At 39.8% G+C, this 12,758-nt stretch overlaps 1 protein-coding gene across 1 annotated transcript in view; it reads right to left on the minus strand.

The window, feature by feature from the left end:
- plxna1a (plexin A1a) overlaps positions 1 to 12,758 on the minus strand; it is a 326,999-nt gene that overhangs the window by 253,151 nt on the left and 61,090 nt on the right. The window contains 1 exon segment of the mRNA XM_036590727.1: positions 9,067 to 9,249. Coding sequence (XP_036446620.1) covers positions 9,067 to 9,249 — 183 coding nt within the window.

Genomic DNA, 12,758 nt, shown 5'->3' on the forward strand with positions numbered 1-12,758 from the left:
TTGGATGTGGTCTTCTTTGTACGGCCGTAGCCCTGAGCCAACAACAATTGACATCCGGAGCCGAACAATTAAAAAGCCCCATGAAGCCACTTCTATTAGACACAGGACCAATTGGTGAGGTCATTGGTCTGTCTTTCCTTGCATTTTCTCCAAAATGGCTAGTGGTCACAGTCACAGTTTTAAAGCTCTACCAAGATTTAGCACAATAAAAAACAGCCAAAGGTAAACCTCCCCCTTCATTGCATAAATGCAGTTTCATGCATTAATCATTCACCTTAAAGAACACGAAACAATACTGCTTTTATACAACATTCTACACAAACTACACTAGTCTCTCTGCAGTCTCAGCATCCCCCATTACCAACCTACATTACTTTAGCCATTATTATAAGGGGCTACAATATGTCAGTCATTAATCGTTCCCAATCAACCGAGATTTCCACACAGAGACAAGCCCCCCTCAAACACTTCCTCTCCCTCATTGCTTCCAAATGTTATCGGTAATTACCATTCACCCAGCAAATTAGCTCAAATCACATCATGCTTCTTAATTAAAGTGACATTTAAACAATGGTGAGGGTACAGATGTGGCTGAGCTAACACGCTAATTAGCACAGCTAACATGCTAAATGAGAAAGTGAGTGGCAGGCCTGCACAGGCCTTTGGTGTCTGCTGCTGAAATCTCCACTGGGCCCAGTCCACTTAGTTCAGTCTGCAGACCAGCTCTGCTCTGAAGTGGATGCAGACATCACAAACTCATACTGCTCAGCCCACAGGCTAAGTGCTGTTTAATTTAAGAGGACTTTTTAATTGGCAGTCTCCTCAAGCTTTGTTGCCTCAGGGCTACGACCACACAGAGAAGACATGCCAAGTGTGACCACATGCGAAGCAGCCTGCTGTAGTATAGCGAACTCCACTGCATGCAGACTGCCTGAACAGATCTGATTCAGCAGTGAAAGACAGAAGGAGACAAGAGGGAGATGAGTGAGCGCGAAAGCAGTAGTGAACATATGGCATTCTCCACACATATATTAACGTCTCTTTAATGTGTTGTCTTCAAAAAAGAGCAAGCCAGAATAAAGCATGGGGGTTGAGAGTTGTATTCCCAGGTGCTGTTGGAGGAGGACTGCCTGCTTATGAGGAGAACGTGACATGATTTTCACACTTCATGGAGATTTCTCTGTTCTTTGCCCCAGTACTGAAATTCTAATTAACCCACAGACACTGACCTGCTGGTCATAAGCCTCGAGGGGACCTGCAGAGTCTGAACATGGACACTCAATAAATCTTTCACATACACTCACAGACACAAAGAGGGACATGCACACACAAACACACACAGACAGACAGACACACACACACAAACAAACACACACATTCTAATATGCTTTGATTTTGTCACCTGAAGCTAATCCTAGTACACAATTCACCTATATAGTACATGAAAGAAACACAGTGCAAAAAACACACTTCACAGTTTACAACATACACACAAACATATTCACAGACACATACAGACACACACATACACATTTTAATATGTTTTGATTTTGTCACCTGAAGCTACTCCTAGTACACAACTCACCTATATAATTAATGAGAAAAAAACCCATAATGCAAAAAACACACTCAAACACTCCAACATGCTTCTTTTATGTGTATTTCAGAGCCCCAAAGAACAGTCAAAGCACAATGCAAAGTGCAATATTTTTTTCTTCAAACATGGTGTCTTCCCTTACATACAGACTGGCTTTCGATTTCCATGGTACTACAGTAGATAATACCAACTGGGTTTCCATTAGTGTATTTGTATGCATATTTTGGCATAGTGAATTTAAAAAGGCTTGCAAATGGCAAGTTTTGAATAGACTCCCCAAATTTTGCAAGAAATTACAATGCAAACACTTTTTTTGAATAAACAGTGTAAAAACGGACAGAATAAAGCCATAAGACTGAGAATGTGTTTCGTTTTTTGTCCACGATAGCTACAAAACATGACCGAAGGCAGCAGCATTACCTCATGAGGAAACTAGAAGGTGCTGGTAAATGGACATTTCCTTAGCCACAGTGTTTGCATCACGCTCTTATGATATGTAACACTACGATAACATAAAAAAAGCAACTAGAAGCTGCACAGCATCAAAAATCATGGGTAAAACTGCTCCATATTTCAGTGTACAGACATGTCCATAGAGAGTTTTATTATCTTGTAGAGCTGATGAAAATACAGCGCAAGTCGCCCTTTCTCGCGAAATGTCAGTTTTTTTTTTTTAGACAAACACATGGAAACTTAGCTACTGTCTTTATAGAAAGTTGGAGTGGACGATATATCATTTTATACAACAGTTAGTTCCGGCCACGCAAGCTGATTGGTTGAGAAGCATTCTAACCGTACTGTTATTTCGCCATAACAGCACGTTTTTTTCCTTTGAGACACATTGCTAAGCAACGACTTTGACAGCACAATAAATTTCATCACAATAAGCTTTTGCAAACATATTATGGGTATAATTTAAAGAACACTAATACAACTGTATGTTTCTTTACGAGGTTAAACAGCAGCCTGGAAGTGGCATGGATGTCTAATCTTCATGCTATTGTCAGGAGATCACAAGTTCAACTTCAACAATCTTGTGAGCCCATGAGAAAATAACTAGACCTGTTTACTAGGATAAAGCGATGCACTGCAAAATATTGAATAAAAATATTGTACTAATAGTCTAGCATTTTGAATGTGTTTGAAGTGTGCACTACTGCTATGTACATTTCACCTGCTACATTGGTACAAAAACAACTCTGCACCTCTGTGATGAACACATTTCATGGTTTTAGATAGCTTGCAATGCCAATGTGCACTCTGAGTGTCCTATCTCCCCTGAGCATTCTTAGATTAATAGCAGTGATATCATTCCAACTGTAATATCAAGAATTTCCTTCCCAAAGGATCTACAGGTTCCTGACTCATCTGCTTTTTAGGCTATTGTTTAAAACATCCCTATATTGAAGATTATATAACATTATTTATGTTATTATTTATGAACACAGTCACTCACAAACAACAGCAATCAAAAATGTTTTTGAAAGTCAGAAACCGAGAGAAAAAAGCAGACTTTACCACAACAGAACACTGTCATTACACAACCACTCCTGAATCCTGGATTTCTGCTAAACAAACTTTTATGATCACATACAAACACATATATAAACACACATACACTTGCATAGATGCACGCACGTACACACTTCCTCAGCTGTCTGCAGCTACAAAGATTTATGCCTGTGATTACATATTCATACAGATGAATCAATAAGGGCCTTGCAGTAGAGCTGGAAGACTAGGGGAATTACAATGAGCCACCATCAATAGACGGCAGCTTTACATTTCATTAGGGCACAGCACACACTTTAACTTCAAATGAATAGCAATAAAACAGCACTGCCTGCAAAGATCTCCACTCAGCGTCAGTCTGCTTTTGCTCTTGCTGCTTGCCCAAATAGCCATTCCCTTCTGAACTCAACTGGGATCTGCTACTTGCTCACTGACACTGGTCTGGATTATATAGATTGTATAGTCTGTGCTATAAACTGTGTAGTAGATGATCTTTCTTCAACAGTAACAATCAATAGGTCATCAATGCATTTAGTTATTAATTGTAGCTTATAAGCGTAATGTAGTAAGGGCTCCTCTATTGCTGCAATAAGAATTCTGTAGAGCTCAAGTGTAGCATTCCTGCTTATCAGCTCCACAAACTGATGGGGTGTCATGCAACAATATTTTATTTGTCAGAGAGGATTCCATTATTTTTCAAAATTTCTTTCTAATTCAATTATTAAGATTAAACATTCAGAGACGTTCAGAGTGGTTTGATGTGAAATGCTCCGCAACATACAAAGTCAGAATTGTTCACAGTGGTGGTGATGGGAACCAGACATCTGGAGAGTTTAATGCCTCTAAAAGCTAATTCACAGAAAGTTATTATATCAAATGATTACAAATACACTGACTGATGCCTCAAACATTGTCTTATAATAGTTCTGATAAAAGGTTTTGGCCTAAATGTATGCTTCAAAATCCATGAATGGCAGAGAGATACACTACATAGCCAAAAGTATGGACACCTTTCCTTATGTTTGAGTTCAGGTGTTAAACGTTTAAAAATTCAGAAGTTGAGTATAGGTTCACTGGTGGTTTTGCATAGTAAACAAAACAGATACTTGCATTACAGACATAAACTCTAGTTCATATCATCACCACTGTAAAGAAATCACAGTCAGTAAGTTTCTCTACAATGAACCGTTCATCAAACCACTCTGAATGACTTTGTTTACATCTAGTTTAATTGAACTATGGAGACATTGGTGGAGTTCTCATTTAATTCATTCACACTTGGTCAGTAGTTTAACCATACACTGTAACACAATACACACCAACACATTTCATGCCATACATGACACATCCAACTTCACCCATACCAGCACATTTAGTGTCATACATCACACTGCCAGTTCCACTCCGGTGTTATTAGCAATGAAATGGTTACAGTCATCATATGTTGTCATTCAAATTTTGTTCAACATATGATGAGAATACTGATCGAATTGAGAACTGAATCAAATCAAATCATTGAGCTGAGGGCATCATTACACTTCCATTGTGCGAGACAAATATCCAGTTCAGTACCAAACAACTTAAATCTCTGTGCTTTTAGCATAAGACGAAATGGGTATAAGAGTACATCACCCCATCCCCCCATGAATAAATATATATGTACTCAACTGTGTGTGAAGTCTTTCCACCAGGTTCTGAAGGATTCTTGTTGAGTCACAGAGGTGCTTATGTGTAAGTGTGGAGGACAGGAATGGACAAGAGACATGTCTTATTAGCTATACGGGAAAAAACCCACATGCTAGCACATATACATTAAATTTACTCAAACACATTCATGCACACACTTCCACTATCAATCAATCTTTATTTAAACTCTAAGTACACTGAGGGTGACCCTCATTTACAATGTACCTGAGTCAATACAGAAATCAGGGACTGAAAAAAAATTATTGTAAAAACATATCAAATAATAACAATAATTATAATAGTAAATATAATAGTAAAAAAAACTGTTTCATTAAACCATTATAAACCATAAAAATGGCAAAAATAAAATAGACAACAGATCAAATAAGGATAAAATAAATAAAAACAATTAATTAAATAAATAAAATAATAGAAAATGTAAAACAATAACTCAGCAGTAACTAAAAAGTAAATGTTGATCATAAAATAAAAATAAATGTCACATAACAAATAAAACATCAAATTAAAAGTTAATAAATCAAATAAAACAACTGCTGGCTGAGTGGAGGTGGTTAGAGACTAAAACCTTAAAATGTTCATGTGATACCAGCAAGCAAAATTTTAGAGATTCCTGTGATGAATTCCAGCTTGCTGGTGCACTGTACCTAAAAATAGATTTTCCCAGTTCAGTGAAAGCCCTTGACACCAGAAGTTGATCCAGTCACTAGAACAATTCTGATAGGATGCATTATTTACACTGAGCATTTTTGTGATGTACAATGGCATATGGCCAGTAAATGCTTTATAGATAAAAAGAAGCCAATTTGTCTCCCGATGCACAGCCAGAGATCCAGTCAACCTTTTTATATCGTATACAGGGATTTGTATTGTATGGGTCACCAGTAATGAATCTTAAAGCAGAGTGGCATACAGTCTAAAGATTTTAGAGTGGTTGCAGATGCATATCTGTATATCGCCATAATTCAGAATAGACAAAACATTTTTTTTTTATTTGTGTGAACTGAGAAACACATTTTTTTTTTCAAAACAGGAACAACATATACACACTCACTGATGTATTAAAATGTTAAAATCAATGTTAGAGGCTCTGGAAAACAGCATAAATTAGGTTTCTCAACATTTAAGACTAGTTTACGACTGCAAAAAGGCCAACTGTAGGTTTTTCATTAAAAGAATGCTGCAATTCTTCCACTATAATACCAAGATAGTCAGCTGACCAGAACAAAATGGTGTTGTCGGCATATTGATGTACTTTGCAATCGACAATGGAGGTGGCAATGTCATTAATATAGATATTAAATAATACTGGTCCGAGGATCAAACCTTGAGGGACCCCCTTTGTTACCGATAGTAGACACACATTGCTATCTATTGGAGAGATAATTTGTATTCCAGTTGGTAACTCTGTGGTCAAAACCAATATTTTATAGACTCTGTAAAAGTAGGGAAAGGGTCAGCTGTTTTAGAGGCTTAAGAGAGAGATCAATGAAAATGACTGCACAATGTTTCTTTGTATCAATGGCACTGAAAAATTATCTGAGATGAAAGTAGCAGCAGAGATTGTGCTATGCTTTGCACTAAAACCAGATTGGTAGTCTGACAAGGCTGAATTTCCATGGAGAAATGTCTTAAGTTGATCATTCACTAGGCATTCTAAGATTTTGAGATGGGTCTATAGTTATTAAAATCTGAGGCACAAACCCATCCATCTATTACTTTCATATCCTGACCCCTTTACACAACTCCCCCTTCTCCTTCATATGCACAGGCAGACACAGACACCCACCCCCACCCACACAAACACACATATACTGAACAAGCACGTGGGCCATTGATTTCTGTCTAATGACACGGGCAGCCGTGGCCAGGCCCCAGCCAGTACAGGAAGGGAATGAGGCAGACAGGGAAATGTGATTCCGATTATGGGATACAGCTTTAGATATGCTGACTCTCCACCACCACCCCCAGCAGCCCACATTCAGTCTGCGCTTAGCCCACAGTCAGCCAGCACTGGCAACCTCAACCAGGGTCACACACAAGGACTACGAGACCAGATTACAGCATAGCTCAGCATTGAGCAATTGCATCCGCTCATGTTCAAGTTCTTGGAAGTTAGTGCGCATAACAAAAGGAAAGGTTCCAATTAGGGATGCACCGATATCACGTTTTTCCCGCTAGATACAGATAACGACACCTCATCCTATCTAACTCTATTTAACCTAATTAGCTTATAAGTGCTAATTTTATAGAGTTGTACTTTTAAAATAAACTGTTCCTTGTTGGATTTTATATACACACACACACACACACACACACACACACACACACATATACATATACTAATATTAGGGGTGGGAATCTCTAGGCACCTCACGATTTGATTACGGTTACGATTCAGAGGGCTGCGATGCGATTATAAAACGGTTATCGATGCATCTTGATGCATCTTTTCTATACAGGATTTCTATTTTCTCACTGTGTGAGGACTTGGTACTTTCAAAGCAAAGTATTTGTCGTGATCCATAACGAATTTAGTTATGCATAGCAGCACATGTTTGGTTTTGGTCTCGTTGTAGAGAGTCAGGGGGGGGTCGCTGTGTCAGTAAAATATCTTCGAGACGAGACGCTGTATCTCGGCTCCAAAGTGTCCAACATAGCGCGAAAGGTTCTCAATGACTGAGAATGGACGCAAATCCTTGGCAATAAAAGCTGCGATAGAGTTTGTAATTCGCTTCTGAGTTGGGTGGAAGCTTTCACATTGCTTGCTCGATGGTCCTCTGGTTGGCAGCAAGTATAACCGGTAGGAAAACGGGTGAAACATGTAATGTGGTTTCTCATGTTTGTCGTTTCCAAAATATTTTAGTTTAGTGTGACACAACTTGCAAATAGTATGGCTCTTATCCAGGTCCCTTTTCCCCTGGCATGCAGACTGCAGGTCACCTAGCAACGCAGTCTCGCCTAGCTAGTACCTAACAATAAGGCAAAGAGAAAGAAATGAACATTTGAGATGACCTCTTCGCATTTATAAGCAACGTACTTGGTTTCCTGGAATGTTAAATTTGCAACGAGAGACTGTCAAACACTACAAAGTTGCGAAGATGAAGTCAGCTTTTCTTTCGAATTTCCCCAGTCCACCTTAAATGGGGCCGCATTTGCATTCTGGCGCCTCGGGCAGAATTTAAGGTGGAATGGAAAAATTCAAACAAGAAGCTGGAGAATGAGAAGCGACTTCATCCTTGTAAAACTGTTGAACGTTGAGAGACATTTTACAAGAAACTGATACGTTTGAAGAAAGGTTTTCTGGCGGAGATGGAAGGAAAGCGGCTATAGGTAAAGCTTAAAGCAGAGCAAAGTAAGTCTGTGTTTTCTTTTATATTTTTAGCCTATACTAGGACACTAACACATACTGAGACATACTGGACATTAAATGTTGTGGCTCCCAAGGTGGTTTGATTTTTGTTGAAAGGACAAAATGGCTCTTCTTAACATTTGAGTTTTCGACTTTTAATGCAGAGGGTGCCGGTCGGATATCTCGCTCGTCCACTTGTGCCACGTCACAGAGTGTTCCGACGCTGCACTTCTGCACTTCCAAGTTCTGCCTTTTGCGTTCCGTCAACATTATGTTATAAACTAAATAATCAGAAAATCGATTTTTGACATTTGTGAATCAATTCAGAATCGTCCACGTCCGCACCGCAATGCATCTAAGAATCGATTTTTCCTCCCACGCCTAATATATATATATATTTATATAATTGACATAATTACATAATTAGTCATAAGAACCATATTTAAGAACTGATTGTGCAAAATAGTTAAAAACAGAATTAAACAAAAACATAGATAAACTTGTGGTCTGTACATATAACTACACAGCATTTCGGCTTGGTAAAAACAACACTGAGTGTTGTTTCACATCAGAATTTTTCTGGTCATTTGTCTCATACATGCATCCCATGCACTCACGCCTACAACTCCAAATGTCAGACTCTGCCTGACTTCAGTAAATATTACAATCATTCACACTGTCAGTAGCAGTGCTGAGCTGCTGGACCAGCAGCTTGCACCCTAGACCAACCTTTTTTCAACTTCTTAGCTGCTGTCTACTTTGTACACATGACTGTGCAGAGTGATATTATTTAAAAGGCAATCCTCTTACACTGGCATGTCAATCTACATTTCCATTTAAATTTACCAAAAATAAAGTTTATAAATCTGATTAGAATGAAAAGAACTCCAGAGCATCCTACCTTCTTCACCCTGCCACTGTGGGTCCCAGCAAAAGTGACAGTGTGGCCACGGTAGTCATAGGCTGCCACTGAGGTCATGCCATCGTTTTTGTCCAGAAAGAGGGGGATGCCCTCGATGGTGGTTGTCCCACCCAGCGGCTGGTTAAAGTCCTGGCCACAGAAGTTGTCGTCTATCTGCAGAGGCTGTGGAGGGCAGGGGGTACAAGAGTTAGAGACTGGGTTGAAAGCACGGTGGTGAAATGCACATGGTGGTTTACACATCCTCACACTGGCACATAGAGAAAAGCTGACTGCAATCTTTAAGAGGGTCAATTAACAGAAGAACTTTGCTGTGTTTTACACAACAAATATCATGAGGGTAAAATGTGCTTTTAGCGCTTTATAATGGAGAAAAGTAGGTAAATAGGAATTGTATCTTTACCGTGTCTCCATTTGCTGTGAAGGACAACAATTGCAAAACACATTTCAGGCTCTTAAGCTCCGTTCACATTACAAGCCTCATTTCTCAAATCCATTTTTTACGCACATCCTACCCCGTAACGTCACGTGAATGAATCACGTACGTCACATGCATCATCAGCAAACAGACCAACAGGCAGAACGAGCCTTCGCTGTGAAGATAATTTGCTCTTAACATCTCTCAGCTGTTCATTATTAGAGTGAGACGTGTTTTTTTTTTCCACCGTTTACAGGCTTTAACTTCTGTTCGGCGCTGCTGCCATGGTAACGCTGAATGATGGTGCAAGCGCAGTAGAAAAAAAGCACATGAATTCTGATCTGAACGTTCACATTAAGGTCGCATATGAAAGTGACTCAGTTCGGATTTGAAAATATCAGATTTGCGTGTCCACATAGCCACGAAAACATCAGATCTGAGTGACATTAGGGCAAAAAATCGGATTTGTGCCACTTCAACCTGGTAATGTGAAGGTAGCCTTACACACGTGCTAACCGTGGCACACAGGTTATCCCATATCAGATCTGATAAGCAGCAACTGTACCTGAATTAACAATCACTCACAACAAACTCTGGCTTTCTTCAGTTCTACAGTATCCACATACCTCTGGGTCATTAATAGCTGCATACTGTAGCCTCCCTGGGAACGAATCAATCAGATAGTCATACAGAGGATATGCCACATTAAAACTCTGTGGTTAGCCTGGAGGAGGATTGGCCCGTTACGGTGTGAGGATCTAGAGGACCTGAGGGAGAATCATTTTCCACTCTCTCTCTCAATCTTTTGTGAGAGATTACTGCCAGTACATACGCACACCACATACAAGCTGTACAACACAATCACATGCATCCACTGGCCTGCACGAAGACAGACCCCACCCCCAACACACACACACACACACACACACACAAACGCAGTCTCCCAATGCATGAAGAGCCCCAGAAGACTTCCTCTAGGCTTTGGCCAACGGACTAGCCTCATTAGTAGAGACAAGAGCATTTGTGACCCCCTACCCCCACCCGCAGTCCCATGCTGCTGCCCAGTGGTGCCCCTCATTCCTCACCCAGCAAGGGACGGTAATGCTGCCAACAATGGCGAGCTTTGGGCATGGGTAGAATTTTCATGCTAGGCTACACAGTGCTGTCTGTAGAGGAACAAAACTAAGCTGTACAACAATAGCACATGTCCTTCCCCAGCCTCCCCATCAGAAAGGCCAAGGATGAGTCTAGAAATAGAATGAGCAGATTGGAGGGTTGCATGGGCGAACAGACAAGGGGAGAACAACAAGAGCAGGCAAACCTGTATAGGTGCAGAAGGCCTGGACTACTCATGGGAGCAAGGGGTTTCAGTATGAAGGCCACAAGTACAGAGTTACTGAGTATATTTTTGAGGTCACCATTTTCATTTTCAGACTTCAAAAAAGGGTGTGTTTAAGTTACTGCAACTGGTACTGCAAGCTAATTCAAGTCGATGAGCGAGCAGAGGTGGGAAAAGTCACTTGAATGGGGCAGAATTCAAAATAGTGAGACATTCCTGTAGTATTCATTATTGCACTGAGGTCACAAGTTTATGCACTAATAACAAAAGTAATAACCTAAAATATATTTTGAATGAGTCATGCTTGCTGACTATATACCTGTACTGTAGCCCCACAGCGAATGGTGGAAATATGGCAGCCACCCATGGCCAGTGACTGAGAGTGGCAATGATGCGTAACTATCTAAGACTTACCAGTCCTGGCGCCTTCTGTCTCCTGTTTGTTTTCTTCTGCTTTGTCCTCCATAACTCAAATTACAGCCTCATTTGGATGTGAAAGGCGGAGAGAGAGTGATGGAATGATGAGGACGAAATTAGGGGGATGTAGGGGTCCATCAGGGGCAGTATGACCCAAAACAGGGATACTAGGTCATTCCCTCACATAGCAACACTCTCTGGCCAAAATTTTAGGACACATAAACATATAAACAAGTCTGCAAGAGGACATATAAACAAGTCTGCAAGAGTATGACCACAGTATTTAGACTAATGATACTTTTGCAGAATAAAAGAAAGGAAATAGTTCTGAACTTTTTAATTGTCTATTATACGTGTGTTTCAAGTCTTGGGAAATGTATGGAAATTACTGTTTGTGTTAATATGACAGACAATGTGACACACATCTGGCAGAAATTATAAGATTAGATTACAAAAAACCCTGGATTCTTTCATTAAGGCTCTGCCCAGGTTGCTAATGTTTGTTTCTCAACATTAGATATAATTACAGTGAAGCTAGACTGTGAATTGGTGACTGAGTTTCCATCCTCTGAAACTACCGTCTCAGACCAGTGCTTCTTCTAGCATCTTACTTACCTGCCTTATTACCCCACTTATCTGACTGTTACCTCACTTATCGCTCTCTTTGCCACTATAGACACTTTAACTGCTGCTGCACTCAGCACTTTAACTTAAGACACATACTTTGCACAATGTAAGGTTTATAGGTATGACTGTGTGTGTTTGAGTGAATGATGGTAGGAATGCATGTTTAATTTAATTTAATTTTATTTTACTTACTAAGTAAATTATTTTACTACTTATGTAAATGTTTGTCTGATACTGTGCACTGTGAGCTCCTGTAACCAAAACCAAATTCCTTGTTTGTGTAAGTATACCTGGCTAAAAAAGCTTGATTCTGATTCTGAATGTCTCATCATACTCATTCTGAATGTCTCATCATACTGACCAAAACAAAACCAAGAAAAGGGATATGTGCACATTTCACTCTCTTTCTCTCATACACACACCTCTGTAGGCAAATGGAGTAAACCTGATCTAATAATTACATTATCTAATCAATTGCGCAGCAGACGAGTACCACCTCTGCCATCACTCCACCTCACTCCTCCTTTTATGACAAAGGGGATGATACATATGCACAGCTCTCAGTGGGTTCATTTGCCAGGTACAGCATTTAGAGCTTTACTGACCTTCCCTGGAGTTCAGTCCCAGAGAGAGAAGACTGTGTCAGTATTGGTATCAAGGGAATATATACTGTGAGAAAAGTCTGATGCAATAACATACACAGCTTACATATATGTTTGCTTCAATGTATTTTTATGTGTATAGCCCTATGATATCACCAGGTAACTAGGTTTGTCTACACAGGCATTCACTTGCATGCGTTTTTTTTTGGTGTGTGTGTGTGTTTGTGTGTGTGTGTGTGTGTGTACAGATTGTAGGCCACTTAAAAGGAGA

Source organism: Colossoma macropomum, unplaced genomic scaffold (genome assembly GCF_904425465.1).
Source record: "Colossoma macropomum unplaced genomic scaffold, Colossoma_macropomum, whole genome shotgun sequence".
In the NCBI taxonomy this organism is placed as follows: domain Eukaryota; kingdom Metazoa; phylum Chordata; class Actinopteri; order Characiformes; family Serrasalmidae; genus Colossoma; species Colossoma macropomum.